At 39.6% G+C, this 16,053-nt stretch overlaps 1 protein-coding gene across 1 annotated transcript in view; it reads left to right on the forward strand.

Annotated features, from left to right (window-relative positions):
• Window positions 1-6,875, forward strand: part of LOC142397801 (neuronal acetylcholine receptor subunit alpha-7-like) — a 36,449-nt gene extending 29,574 nt beyond the window's left edge. Inside the window, exons 5-9 of the mRNA XM_075481517.1 lie at window positions 85-332; window positions 1,375-1,569; window positions 2,087-2,173; window positions 3,571-3,680; window positions 3,791-6,875. Coding sequence (XP_075337632.1) covers window positions 85-332; window positions 1,375-1,569; window positions 2,087-2,173; window positions 3,571-3,680; window positions 3,791-4,399 — 1,249 coding nt within the window. The 3' untranslated portion in view covers window positions 4,400-6,875. The remainder of the gene's footprint in view (window positions 1-84; window positions 333-1,374; window positions 1,570-2,086; window positions 2,174-3,570; window positions 3,681-3,790) is intronic.
• The last annotated feature ends 9,178 nt before the right edge of the window (window positions 6,876-16,053 follow it).

Consider the following 16,053-nt stretch of genomic DNA (forward strand, 5'->3'; position numbering starts at 1 on the left):
AGCTCCATGTGATAATCGACATGCTTGTCCAACAAAGACTTACAATCAGGTCAGTCACAAAATTGTTTGTTGCTCTCTTTGTAGCGCGGACGAGCGGTTCGACGCCACATTCCACACCAACGTACTGGTGAATGCGTCAGGTTACTGTCAGTACATCCCCCCTGGCATCCTGAAGAGCACCTGCTACATCGATGTGCGTTGGTTCCCCTTTGACGTGCAGAAGTGTGACTTGAAGTTTGGCTCCTGGACACACAACGGCTGGCTTCTGGACCTGCAGATGCTTGATGTGGACACGTCTTCTTACATACCCAACGGGGAGTGGGATCTTGTGGGTAAGAGAGCTTCTATGTTTATAGCGCAGTAATGCCCATGGGGAGAGATGAAAGTGGTGATAGAACACTTAAATGATCTCTCTATGAATTGTATTCTTCATAATTATATTAAGTAACAAACTGCTTTTGCAGTAGAGAGGCTGATGAAAACTAACGCCGGAAAGGATTGTTTTGGAAGTTTGTTTTTCTGTTAAGTCTGACCCCAGTGTGTGAGTCACTGCTCTCCTTAAATCAATACATTCCATATATTTTATGTATTAGACATAACTAAAACATTCAGGCCCATCTGACTAAGAGGATGTTTCGAAGACTATATAGTAAAACTTTTCTGAAAACATAGATTACCTCTCCACTTGTGCCCTGCTGCAACAACACTCAAGCCAGGCTCTACTAAATCCCTGTGTGCAAACAGAAATTGAATTAATTTAGGTTATTTATAGTTTTCACTGTGAGACAACATTTGGATGTATATAGCAGGAGAAGTGGATAAAATGACAATTTTTGGAAAACCTCCCATGGCGTGTTTCCAGCTGGGACACTGTAGAAGAAAATCCCCGAGTCGAGGCCCCCTGGGTGACAGTTAGCTGGAAATGGGTGTCAGACAGGACCAGATGGCATGAAATTGGAATGTTTGACACGCTGGCAGCTATGTAGCTATTCCATACTCGAAGTACCTCAGCCCATTTTTAGTCTTAGAGTTGAAGGACAGAAAGCTGTAACATTAAAAGATCATTCAGCTTTTCTTCTTCTTGGCTACAACTTTTTAATATAAAGTTGAGATAAGGGCAGGGCAAAGTTCCAAGACTGTTCCGACTCAGGTGCAGTCCAGTGGAAAGTGTTCAGGGTAGAGGAAATAAGACTGAGTGAAATATACAGACTCGTGTTTTCTTTCTCTCATCAATGTAGTCACCACATGGACAGACATAGCATCCTTGTACTTTTGATTCCAGCACCTTTTTAGGTGGTATTCATGTTCTAACATTTCAAAATCTTCAAACTGATTTTCCACTAAAACACACCTGCATGTGCGTTTCTCCAACAGGTGTTCCAGCCAAGCGTAATGAGTTGTACTATGACTGCTGTAAGGAGCCCTACCCTGATGTGACGTTCACCGTCACTATGCGCCGCAGGACTCTATATTATGGACTAAATCTGCTCATTCCGTGCGTGCTGATATCTGGCTTGGCTCTATTGGTCTTTCTTCTACCCGCAGACTCTGGAGAGAAGATCTCTCTGGGTAAGAGAAAGATGCTGTACATATAAAAAGCCAACTTTCTTAATGAGTTTCCCTCCAAATAAAGCAAAGCTTTTTTTTACTTCATTCAGTGGGATAAGTTCCTGGACTTCCAGATAGTTTTACAACTGATTCCAGGCAAAGGGAGCAGCAGACCTTAACGTTTTTTTAGTGTATTTTTCAGTGGATAGCTGTACCAAGTATGAAAGTCATACAAAAAATAAAGGAATAGATAAATAAAAATGTATTTGTTTAAAGTCTAAATGGCCACGGATTGTTGATTGTACTCCAAAACCATGAATACATGCATGTCAAATCTCTTTAGAATAATGACATTGCAAAATAAGTCATTTTTATCAGAGCAGTTCTTTCTGCCTGAGACAGGCAGATGTCTTTGGTTGTAGTCACGAGAACTGATGATATACATAAGCAATAATTTCATACCCTGATCACATCATTACTTACAAATATGCTCTTGTTCTCTCTCCCTGTGTTTCTCTTTCTTTATGTCTGTCTCAAGGTATCACTGTGCTGCTTTCACTCACTGTCTTCATGCTTCTGGTAGCAGAGATCATGCCAGCCACATCTGACTCTGTGCCCCTTATTGGTGGGTTATGTTTCTGTGTCTGTCTAAGTGCATGTAACTTCTTTAAGTGTAAAGTCAGAGAACAGAATGGATTCCTAAGATAAACCTCTGCAGATGTTCATTTTCTCTTGAATGAAAACTGATACACCTGATCATTTATTACCACTCGCTTGTTATCGCTTGCAAAAATACTCACCAATTATAAGCACAAAAAGTTCCTTAAAAAACACTAAGTGACAGTAATATCACTTCAGTATATATGCAATTTGTTTTTAGTAGTTTTTCTTTTTTTTGTCCTTTCACTCATTTAAAAAAATATTCAGTGCTTTCAGTGTGGGAAACTGCTTGATGTCTGTAAATGACGTACTATACTGTATATTGTCTTCTTTAGAATGCTAAAAATCCCTTGACAGCCTCTGGGGCTAAGATTTTAAGCCACCATAGAAGCGCCACAGACTGGAGCTCTTTGAATGGCCACTCGCTTCAATGGAGCAGAAATAATGTTTAAAGTTTCTTACAAAAATAGTTTGTCCTCTATAGCTAATTTGTCCTTTTATGAGAACTGCACAGATTGATTTTTTTATGTAACTAATTAGTTGAATTGTATCAAAACTCAAAGTTAAGCATTAGTATGGACATCTCTGCTTTGAGATATTGGCTGCTAACCATTGGACCTCCATAGTGTCCTTGGGTTCTGGCTTAGATCCACCCCTTTCAATTCCCTTCTGGTTGCACAAGCACACACTGGTGATGGCTAAATGCTGAAAGCCCAGAGTTGGGTAGTTCACAAACTAATTGATGGTTTCACAGAGGCTACATGTGTCTTTAAAAAATAAAAAACACTTCAGACTCTGGCTGGGTTTTTATTGATGTATTTTGAGGGTGTCTACATCATTTCCAGTACCTTTTGTATGGGTGTAGACTACTGCATATCCATAACTAAACCTGTCAAAAACACTGATGTATATATCAATATCAGCTTTACTGGATTTAAGTACCATATATTTTAATGTGACGTGATGTACAGTGTGCAGTCATGTTAATACCCTCTTGATTCGTCCATTAACTGCCCTCACTAAGAAAAGCTTTATCAATTCTCTCCTATTCAGCTGTTGCTTTTGTTTGTGTATTCATATTTTCAATATTCTGTATACAGTTTTGTTCTACTTTTCCTCACTCTGGTTGAGTTCAAAAATGCATCTTTTCCCTTTGGCATTGTATTGCACACTGAGCAGATTTACTTTCCTTTCATGAACAATTGCCTATTTATTAGGATTTCATTCAATCCTGCTAATTGAAAGCCTAAAGGGATGCTCAAATGAAAAAAAAAGAATACAACAAATATTAAAGTGCATAGCCTTTTATGTAACTTTTAAAAAAAAAAATTAAAGTTGTTGATGTTTCCGTGTAATCAACAGCTCAGTACTTTGCCAGCACTATGATGATTGTGGGGATGTCTGTGGTGGTGACCGTCATAGTCCTGCAGTTCCACCATCATGACCCTCATGGAGGCAAGATGCCCAAGTGGGTTAGTGACTTCAGCTCACTTATTCAGATGATTATGATAACATTCCGCACAAATGCATATGAATATATGAAGTTTATGCATGTGTTCTGACACAGCCTTTATCTTTTCAGGTTCGGGTGGTTCTTTTGAATTGGTGTGCCTGGTTTCTCCGTATGAAGCAACCTGGCGATGATCGCAAGAGGCCTCATTACAAGTACCGTCACCGCTCCCAGCAACACTCCAGCACCAGCTCAATAGAGATGGGCACGATGCCGAGCCTCACAGTGCCTCTGTCACAGATGTCCTGCCCACCTTGCCCCACCGGCACTTCCAATGGTTCCATGAATTACTATTTTGGCAGCTACCATCCTATAGAAACTCCACACTGCCCACCATCCAGTGACTCCGGAGTTGCACTCGGGGGACGTGCTCATGGATCCCTCAGCGAGGAGGCTGAGCCACCTGGTGTTGGCGGTCTGGGGATGGCAGCTGGAGCTGGAATCAGCGTAAGCATACCCCCCCCAGAGATCAAGCGCATCTTAGAGGAGGTGTCGTACATAGCCCAGAGATTCCGAGACCAGGACGAGGCTGAAGCCATCTGCAGCGAGTGGAAGTTTGCAGCCGCAGTGGTGGACCGGCTGTGTCTGGTGGCCTTCTCACTCTTCTCCATCATTTGCACATTCACCATCCTCATGTCAGCACCCAACTTCATTGAGGCTGTGTCCAAGGACTTCACATAACTTGCTGTAGTGGGATGGAGAGATAGAAGAAAGAGCAAACGATCAGGGACACAGAAGAGATCACTTAAGACAGTGGAGGGGGCCGTGAAGAGCGTAGTGCGTAGTCCACAAACAACAAACTGAGCACCCATTTGATAGGTGGTAAGTTTCATAGTCTTTCATGAGCAAAACATGAATTTTGTCAGAAACTTGGTGCAAATAAATGGGAATACATATTGGTACTGAGTCCTGCTAAAAGTAAGAAACAAAAAAATAATAATTCAGGAAACATATGAGATAATAAAGTAATTACAACTCTGTATACAAAAAAAGTCAAGATGCTTTGTAAAATGTAAATTGTAAAAACACTGTTAAATTATTATCAAATAATTCAAGTCCCATATTGAAAATAAAATGTTGACACTAACACAGTAAAATTGCGAAAAAATGTAATGTTTTTCATAAATTCTTTCATTGGTAGTAAATATCATTAAAAAGACATTTCTCTGTACCCAAGGGAGAATACCAAGAATGCATTAAACTGAGACATTATTGGTTTAGTTTAAATCAGCGTTTCCCAATCCTGGTCCTTCAGACCCACTACTCTGCACATTTTAGATTCGAATCACTGCTTTCTGTTTTTATTTAAATGCAAAAGAGTTTCCACGCCTGTTTGAGCGCTCTCGGGTTATGCAAAGACATGTTACTGCATATAATGTGTACACATTCCAAGTTAATGTAAAAAATGTGATTAATTTTCTCAATTTATCTTGATGTCTGTAATAAATGAGTTATTCTTTGAAGCTGAAAAGAGGTTGGGCATACAAACCTAACAACAGAGACTGTGAGCATAGCAAAGACAACATGTTAGGAACTCAGCGAGGACAGTGATATATAGATGTATAAATAATTTCTCAGCACAGGGAAGGTTATACAGCTACTAATCGTTTCATAGTTTATAGTGTTTATTTGCACTCTTAATTTGGAGAAACGTTTTGATTTACTGTGTAAAGACACATACAGCACCACCGTCCACCTTGTTGTTTCCTCCTGTTAGCTGCTATCATGTATGTAGAAAAAAAGTCTGAGATGAACCACCAAATGTTCCCCTTTCAATCTCCTAATGTGGAAAAAGATTCTGATATTAAACCATCCATATTAGGCTAGTTACTGATTATTAGCAAGACTTGTAAGGCATTGTAGCATATGTGGGTTTTTTTCACCAGCTTTTGTCATTTTATTACTGTCTTTGCTAAACCAGAGGGTGTCCTTAGAGGAAAACAAAAGGTTTGGACATGTCAGAGAACGTCACCAGAGCCAGACAAATACAACATTTACCAGGTTATAAAGAACATCCCCATTCATTTTTTCAGTAAAGCTCATGGTTTTCCCTAATAGTGGTTAGAAACTGCCTCACATAAGGCAGGGGAATAAAAAGGTTAATGGGAGGATAACAGGCTGGTTTCTAAAATGAGATGTTTCGATGGTTTTTGGATCCACAGAGCGCTGGACAAAACATTATTGCTCTGAGACAAGCGTGGCAAATTTCGTTTATTATCTATATCAGTTTCTATTTTGGATCACGTCTAACTTTCTTTTGCCTGTTCATTTCAAAATGTGGAATCTGTAATGTGATGAGAATTGTTTTGGTTGGACTGTGTTTCATGATAATTTAATTTCCTGTTTGAAAAGCACTGTGTAGACTGGCATTTTTGAGTATTGACCAGTAACACAAGCTGCACAGATATTTTTCTGATGGGCAGTCAAATATCATATGTTAAACTGTACAGTACATCTTTAAGCCAAGAGCTGAAAGCAATAAAAGTAACAGGTGAAATTATATTGAGTAGTGGCAGCAGTTTTCAATAAAAACATGCCCTCCTGCTGTGAAAATGCTATGATTATGAATATTTCCAACTAAGTCTCACTTCAAAAGACCAATTAACTATATTATTTCCACAACACAAATCATATATTGGTTTTATGATAAAGATTATAACTTTCTTTGACACGTACATTTTTATGAGCAGATTCATGGGAACTCACACAGCCAGCAACTTTTCAAAAAACGAGATATCAAGCTCATTAAGCCCATTGTCGTGTATTTAACGTTGTGAAAGAATCAACAGGGATCTTTTTTTTCTTTAGATTCTTTAGAGTCTGTAATGATACAAAAATAAGTCAACAGCAAATTGAACAGATTTTTTTCTGATAAACAAACTTGATCTAAATATGACTTGGAAAACGTAAAGATGAGACACAAACCTCAGTTTCCTGTATTTTTTTCATTTTTTTTTGCAAAGATTTAGAACCTAGACACATGCAAATAAAAAATAAAAGCTTTTAGGATTCCATAGTGTGGATTCATAAAATGCCCTACTGTCAATAATATTCATCTGTTTTGTAGAGGCAGCTGGTATCAGGAAGGTTGTAAATGTGTTTACATCCACCTCAACCTCTGAGTTTTTGTTGTAGCTGCAGCCATTGTTCTCTTAATCTCTGTCACTCTGTGAGTTTTTGACTCTTTCAATAAAAGACTATTTATTCTCTGTACAACAGACCCTGCACATATCTGTGAGGATATCGTGTGTGGGGAGGCGAATGCTTATTTCTGTCTCGTTCAAGGCAAACAACACAGAAACACGCACAAACACAAACAAAGCAGTGTGGTGAATAAAATAGAGTTATCCCAAACTCAAATAATTGCTAAAAACCTGCTTTTTAATCCAAATATACATGTTACAGGTTCAACGATATACTGATCTGCTGCAAACTGCTGAAGGGAAACTGGAATTAGAAATATGGCTGTGATGATAATAAAACGTGGCAAATCTAGAGATCAGCACCTGAACAATGTCCATAATCGTGTCCACACTGAAAATTAGTGAGGCGCTACAAGGTTGTTTTTTTTTTCACAATTGGCTATTATGAATTAGATTTTATCATTATGCCACAAATTTGATGGGCCTGGATGTTGTTATTGCACAGATTCTACAGAAAGGCAAAAAGTGAACCTGAAAACAGTTTTTAAGAGTTAATTTTGTCGACCCATTTCGAAATTTGAATGGGGTGAATAATTAAAAGCTAATTTAGTAAATACAAGGTTTTCCCATTAAGAAGCCAAAAAGGGATAAACCTTTCTTCAAGTAAAAATCTAGTTTTTTCCAAATTGTAGATAGAGGTGGTGGGGGGGGGGGGGGGGGGGGTCTTAGATAGGCAACCAAAACGGATTAAAAAAAAAAAAAGTTATTTTACTGAAATCTGAGGCAAAAAGTATACATAAAATGAAACACAGAAGGAACGAAAACATGACCAAGAAAGTGGGGCATGTTTTCCTTCTGTGATTTAGGAAACATGCTCTGATTTTGTTTTGTGAGGCCAACAAAGATATCCTTCCAACCTCCAATTGTCTGAAGTTTTGCAGATTAGCTCCAATCGGACCCATGGCCCGAATTGCAGGCAGAGTAGTTGCTGCATTAATTTCCTGAAGATGTTGAATTTAATTGCAACGAATAACCCAGACTGGAGGAAACTTAAAAACCTCTGCTACTTAAGGGAGAGAAGACTCTTTAAAATGGCATCAGCTACGCTCTGAGCAACGTAAACCTCTCCCTCAACTTTACATATGGTAGATACTACAAACTCTCAAAGGTATCATGACATGACAACCATTGTGTTATTTGTCCTGCAGTTAAACTTTTTCACGCTGTATTGCACCATATCTGCTGGGATATAATACAATTTTATATTGCACAGAAACAATATGCAGAATAGACCTATCCAAATGTCTGCCAAGTACAATAATTTTTAAAGAGAACACGTCTGTTTTCAAGTTTTTGTTTAAATTTGTTTGAAGACGTACCCAAACTGTTTCAACTCGTAACATTCAGGGCAGCTTAAGCTCCAACTAAAACAATTTACCATTTACCATTGACCTCTCAGAAATATCAGCTTTACTGTGGCACGAGAAGGTAACTGACTTTTCAGAGTCTTCAGTGTCTGTTACCCATAAACCAGAGGAATTTCATTGTAGCTGCCTCGTGCAGTGTGTCAGTGTTCTAATAATTTATTAAAAAGGCATGGGAATACGAACGAGTGAAACAGTCCACGACAGAGGCAGATGAAAGCACGGCAGTTCTAAAGCAGCACTTTGAACAGGTTTTCTAAGAAAGAGAGTCAGTAGATTTTCCAAATCTAACCATGAAAATATGAGACATGAAACTCATCATCAGGCAGTAGTTAGACGTTATTGCAGCTGAGGTCTGAATGAATCATTTGCTACTGCGCACATAAGCAGTTCCAATAGTTATGTGTCAATATCCTAACAGTATCACACTGTGACGCCCGCTTGAATTCACAGGAGATTGTGTTAACCATTATGTGATTTTTATGGCCCATGATAAACTGCCTTTTTGTTCAATCCCCACTTCAGATACTGCACATGCTCTAAAGTATCTTCAATTTGTGACGGTAGATCATTTTACCTTTTGTTGAGGAGTCAAACATCTAAATGTATGTACGATCTGAATAACTTCAGGATTAGCCTAAAAGGACAAAGAGGAGAAAAAAAAGTAAGCTGACAAAAAACAGAAACCCCAAAAAGTAAATGGATGAATAAGTGGATGACTTGCTAAATATAAGAGTTTGCTGTACAAGACTGAGTGTGATTTAAATGGTCACCTTAACATGAAAGAGAGAAGACGTGATGCTGACGGTTAGGAACAAGTCACTGCACCACAAAAAAGGGTGCAGAGGTCGGATAAGAGAATGGAAACACCATGTTAAATAGCAATTTTCATTTTTCCATATTGATTTGGTCTTGATTTGGCAGCAATAACTGCTTTGATACTTCAAGGAATAGAGTCATAAAGGTTTTGGAAAGCAGATCGGGGGATTTTAATCCATTCCTCACACAGGACTTGTTCCAGCTTCTTTAGAGATGATGGCAGGATAAATGGTTCCTTACTTGTTGCTCCAAAACACACCAGATGTTAGATTAAAATTTAGACCTGGTGATTGCTGGGACAATGTTCCACGTCACAGCTGTGTTGTTTGTGCCAGGTTTAAACCAGAAAATGACAACACCATGAGTCCTTGACAAATTGAAGCAAGTTGTTGGTTATACTCTTCAGTCCTTTTAGTAGCTGTTGCTCCGTGATTTCTCAACACAATGAGATTGCATACGCCGCAGTCTCTGTCTCAGAATTTTACCCTCTGTGATGGGCTACCCTTTCCATATGGAAAACTTGTCCTCATATTTTAACCATCTAATACCGGAACCACACAAAAAAAACACAAGGCAAGCTAAACTAAACAGAGGAAGGCCTGTGCTGCAGATATAGAGAGTATGGGATTGACCTTTAACATGCCATATGCAGTCAAGACAGGCTGCTCGTCTATCAGCCAAAATGCAGTAAGAGCCTCCATCCCAAAGACGCAAATGTGCATGCGTGTGTGTCTGTTGAACAACAAACCAAGCATCCATACACTGAACACTGGAGCTGATGGTGCTGAATTTATATGGTAACATGGTTGTGAGAAAGTGTAGAATCTGGGTTTGTCAGAATCGTACATGTACAAAATTACGGCCACGACTAGTGTACACCCACTAAAACAAAAACACAAACATGTTTGAGCATCTTCAACATAAATGTTGCATTCACACATACTTTGCACAGTGGGGGCCTCACTGAGAACAGATTGTATGTTCAGGGTGTCAGACTGCGTAGCTCGAGGTGAAAATGATCTCAGGGAATCAACAGGGAGTCCAGAACTTATGAGCCAAAACAGATTTTTTTCTGCATGATACAGATTGGAATATAACTTGTGAGGGCTAATACCACACCACAAATATGTAGGAATATATATCATGTAGGTAAATTATTTGTTGGATCCAAATCATAAATAGGTCAATAAAGTTAAAGGGAAAAGGGAGAAAAGGGCAGGAAAGTGATGAAGTCCATGAAAACGTTATAGAATGAAGCTCAACCTTATTACCATCTAATCTGACGATGACCTCTGCCGGCTGAACTGCTGGCCCAGCATTATTATTTCAAAGAAAAACAAAACAAGCTCTCACTGTGTGGGTGTTTTGTCTGCGGCAGATAGATTATTGGTTGTTGAATTTGTAAGTGTTTATGGTGGGTGGGTGGGGGGGGGTTCGACTGCCAAATGTTATTGCTTCCTCCACACATCAGCTTTAAAGCATAGTTGCCGCACATCGCCTGAGGCCATTACCACCTCTCTCGCTTTCTCTTTGTTTTTTTTATTCCAACTCAGTCCACCACTCCCACAATCCCTTGGAGGAGGAGTGAAGAAACAGCCTCGCTGGGTGTTCTGGTCCTGAGGTCCAGAACATCTCACGCTCAGTTACAGTTAATGAGTCGGATATATTCAGTTCCCCTCTGTTCTTATTCACTTTTGTTGTTGCTCCTTTTTTTGTGTGATCATTGCTGTGGTGCAGCTTTGTTGATGTCTGTCAGCATTTTCTTGGTCAATCAGTGTTTTAGCACAGCCACAGATCAACGTGGCTGTGGTGTACATCGGCTTACTGTTCTCTAAGATGGTCTCTATGATAAAAAGATGTAAAATTGCCTAGCTTCGCTGGTGTTTTTAAATTCTAACTCCTCCCTTGTAACGATGACAAGGACACTTATTGCATTTAAGGATTTTCAAAAGTGCTTGTTATCCCAGGCCCATGCTTTCAGTTGAGCCCATAGTTGAGAAGACATTATAGCTGAATTTGGGGTTTATTTTCAGGTGAAAATCTAATAAAAAAAACATTAGCTTTGCACTTTAAGCGTTAAGATAGGATCTAATTATTTCTTTCATGACACTTTCATTACTTTAATAAGCTTTGATTAATTTCTGAGGATGGGGGGGGGGGGGGGGGGGCACAGCTTGAATGCTAATGTGATGCGTTGCCAAATAAGAGAGAAGAGCTGACTTTGGTTGATCAGGGATTCCTGTCATTCATCAGTCTCATTTACTTTAGTTTGCCTTGTGGTTGTCCTGACAGAGGACAGATAACTCCTTTCAGGGCTCTGTTGCAGACTGGAACCAAAATCAAGAACTTCCACATGTGAGACATTTAAATCCCCCTGAAAAGATAAGGCAGCCATTAAATAAATTATTATTCATGGCACACTCAAACAAATGAGCTCAGCCTTTACAAGTGCAGACATCAGTCTGCCAAGTGATGATCTTGCCAAGTTTCAAGGACAACCCCAGAGAAGATAGACCTCTGAAATGATTACAGGCCAGCTGTAACCAAAATCTAAATCCTAAACTGTGTGCGAGTGGGAATGGTACCAAAACCACAAACAAAATGGTGATTAAACAATCTTCAGCTTGATATTAGAGCTGTTTTTCCAGAGTCCCCATCAGCTAAGAGAAAAGGCTCGAGCCATTTTCTTTGTCACCACAGATGTAATTTCGCCAACAAAAAAACATGAAACTGCACAGGTACAGATGAGAAAGCAATCAAAAAGTAAACCCAAACAGCATGAATTTGTCTTTTCCTGCGATAAACATTAGGTGATGCATGACCCATTATCAGCAGACATGAAGTAATCTGAGTAAATGTACATTTGGATTATGAGTCTGGAATGGTCTAATCTGAAACACCTCAGCTGGTTGCCTGCGAGGTCGTGACAAAGCTTGATGTTATTTAATAATAATAGCTTCAGTGTAGTCATTGTGGTACCAGTGCTTTATGGCTGCTATTTAGAGTTCCCTTTGGCTGCTGCTGCACCTTTATCTGTATGTCAGTGACTTTCATCATCAGGATACATTCGGTGCCAGCTGCTATGACAGGGCTACCAGACACACCATCAGATTTTAGATGCGCAAGCTGACATTTCTTTGTTACCTCCACCTGCTTGCATCATACTTCCTTTCTTTGAATAGGTCCTTTCAACAACTACAAGATTTTACAGGATACTCCAAATCTGTTGTTTACTCCAAGTTAAAGCTGAATAAAACCAGCCCTTGTGTTTCAGAGGTTTCTCTCATTGCATGGCTCCGCAGCATGTGAAAATGCACAGACACAGACTTTCTTTGCATCCTGGATATCGTGTTTTGAACCTCTTCCATGTGTCATTTGAGTCTACAGTTTCTGCTGTGCAGCATTGCTTAAAATTATTTGACTGTAAATCTCTCAAGGTAAAAGTACCCCAGCTGTACACACGTGGTGTCATTGCCTCAACTTGTGCTCTGGTCCCCTGGTAAATTTCTGCTCGGCAACAAAACTGTACTTAATGCATGAGGTATGTTTTCAAGTGCTCATCTATGTCAACAACTTCGGATAGTGCAAATGCTTGAAATCCTCTTGGACTCTGATTTTTTGCATCTATTTTTTAAAGCCGTCTTCTCTATGTGGCAGCGGTGTGATGGGAGTGCATGCTGTCCGCTGAAGACTTTTGTGGATTGGAGCCCCAGATAAGTGAAAAGTAGCCATTACAGGTGAAATTCCATCAAACCAAAGTAACATGTAGACGATATCACATGGTACATGACCTCAGCAGAACGGCTCATATTAAAACAAACATGAGAACACACCCAAGCATGAACAGAAACACAGGCACACACTTTGTTAGAGAGTTTAATGCGCACATGGAGACTTGCACATAAGCGTGCTTGCACATTGTTTTAACAGCAACTGACATTTGCTTAACAAGGACTGTAATGGTCCAGCCCTTGCGTGCATCCATTTGCTAATGTCCCATATGTGCTTGCCCCTTCTGCCAGTCCATATTCTCTTCAATGGTTCACAGTCTGCGTCCTGTGAGTGGGAATAGAGCATCACAGTCAAAGAACAACGCCGAGCTGATATGGTCACTCTGGGCTCAGGGTTTATCGGGCATTAATCCAATATTGCAGGAATATTAGTGTTTTGTATAGCAAAGAAAAGAAAATAATTTAGTAATAAGACTGTCCTCCCTAAGACGTGCCCATGTGGCATTTGTTCATGCAGGCAGATGAGGCCAATAATTACATCCAAAGAATTTGCCCCCTCGATGTAACGTCATACAAAGTCACACTTGGTTGAAAACTCTGCACTTAGCTGCTCCAGCTACGCCCCTCTCTCGTTCCTCTTTATGAGGACTTGTGTGGCTTCTTGACTTGAGAATGTCGTCTGCTCTGATGTGGACTTATAGACTCATATCGACCGTATTTCTCCTCTACCGCTTGTAAGGGCAGTGCTTTCCAGGATGCCATTTATGAAGAGAATGAACATATGCCCTATATAACCATTTCATTTGAAAGACTTGTTGGTTCTATCTCTGGTAACTATTCGAATGCATTCTGCTTTAGTAAACCCGGATTTAAGCTGTGAATGTTGGTGGTGCTGTCGACCCGATATCTGTGCGCTCTGCTTCAGTAGTCTTGTGCCTTCACAGTCAAGTGACTGGCTTGGAATTGGAAATTATGAGCAAACAGTGCACTGGAGTGGGATGAGACCACCAGAGTAAAAACCCAATATGGAATTTTGGGCAAAATATCTTATAACTATTTATATCAATTAATTTGTCCCACTTGGAATTCTTGAGCTTCCTCCTCGAACCTCTGAATGTGTAAACATGGGAAGCTCATAAGGCAACGTTAAAAAGTTTGTTATATTAAGGTGGACATGTCTTGAACACTCAGAAGAGGCATAAAAGATGAGAAGCGACTTCTTCCAAAAGGGCCCCTCTCATCCTTCCTCAGGCTACAGGGCTGGACTCTAATGATGTCTGGAGGCTGCGCTCGAGGAAACAGCATTTACTCAGCCTGTTGCAGAGTTAACATTGACTTATAATAAGTAATAATAAGAGAACATAACTCTAAAATGATAAGTGATTTTAAAGATTCCCCATGGAAAATATTCCTGGGGATGCTTCTAATGCAAACTACAATCAAAGCAAAGCACCTCAGACCAGAATTGACAGCCCTGCTTGGGAAATTGAACAACTTCGTGTATCAGAGCAGAAGGTTTTGTTCAGAGTTCATATGAGCATTTGTCACATTAGAAAATTCAAATAATTCTCATCTTGACTCTTGAATGTGTCTTTATCATCATGCATTTCCAAATCGTATCGTAAAGCAATTCATATGCATCACCTACGATAAAAAAGATTCTCTCTTTAGTTAGCTTAGTATATGAGATAAAAGATTTAGATTTTTTTACACAATCTTCTATTATTTGTTTGCATTTGTGTGGCTGTTTGAAGCAGGTTTATTTATTACATAAACATACACCATACAGCCATAGGCTAGTACTTGTAAATGTATTTCTATATCACATTTAAAAATAACCTCAGTTGACCAAAGTGCTCCATAAGCACACAACCATAATCAAAAATCACTAAATCAGTAATGAAGTCCTGCTCAGTCGGGACTTAAAGCCAGTGAGAAGAAACAGGTTTTCAGCTCCTTTGTGCACAAGGGGACTTTTTCCACAGATTACGGGCTGCCATTGATGTCCCCTGTTTCTGATCTTGGATATAGGAATTAACCAACCAAAAGCAATTAGCTTGCACACCGCAGCGCTGTGGCTGCAGTGTGAAACTGTAAGAGTTCAGACAGATAAGGTCTTAAAAAAACGAGTCATACAAAACTGGAATGGAGTAGAAGCCAGAGCAGGGAGGCCAGTATGGGTGTGATCTATTCTTGCCAATTCTTTACTGTCAGAAGACGGGTTTATTGTGTGTGTCACAACTTGTTTTTACATCCCCCAGGAGGATAAACAGCGTTGACTGGAACCCCCACACATGGAGGATCATTTGGTCATTTTATTTTGTAGTAACATAAACAAAACACCGAAATGACACAAACACACACACACAGATATTCTACAGCTGCGTATTCTGGCTTTGCGAAACACATCTAAAAATGTTTTTAATAACTGTTGCTTTTGCTGTTCATTTTCTCATGAAGTATAGGGAAGAAAATATGGAATCACCTCGTAATTTACATGTCTAAAACAAGCCTAAATGATCTAAATCTGTTAATGAGTTCGTATTGTTTTTCCTTGATTTCATCTGAAAAACAAAAAAAGCCAGAAAGTTATCAGGTGAAATTGTTTTTGGTGATTCCATCATTTTTGCCAGGGGTTTGCGAAACCTTATGAATCAATGTACAGACTAGTGGAAGAAAAAGGATAAAAAAGCCTCCATCTGGAGGCTTTTGACCTCAATATCAGATGAATAATCGACACGATCAGATTTTCTGTTCTTTTGTATTCTCTTCTGAGTGATGCAGGACACCTGCAGACTATAAATTAGCCTTGTCTGGAGGCTGTTTTCTCCTTTCACAAGTGATATGAGACATGGAGGTCACGAGGGTTGGTGCTTAACAAGGACCTGTAATAGTACATGAGCCGATTCATATGACACTTTATCAAGGCAGTGAATACAAGACAGGCCAAGCGAGAAATGTGTCTGCGAAATGACCTTTACTATCATCAGTGGGCTGATGTTTTAATAACGTCTCATACTCCATGTGCGCAGGCGTGTACATAAAGAATCCCTTAGCGGTAAATATCCAGTCTGAGTGACTTTCAGATCATCTGATACTGAGCCACAATATGGGATTCTACACACTGACGAGCTATTCACTGGAGATCTGTTCACATTACACAGTTTTTAAAGATTCAAGTTTTTGAGTGCAGAAGCTAGCATTCACCACAGTATGTT

This window comes from Odontesthes bonariensis, chromosome 13, assembly GCF_027942865.1.
Source record: "Odontesthes bonariensis isolate fOdoBon6 chromosome 13, fOdoBon6.hap1, whole genome shotgun sequence".
Taxonomy (NCBI): domain Eukaryota; kingdom Metazoa; phylum Chordata; class Actinopteri; order Atheriniformes; family Atherinopsidae; genus Odontesthes; species Odontesthes bonariensis.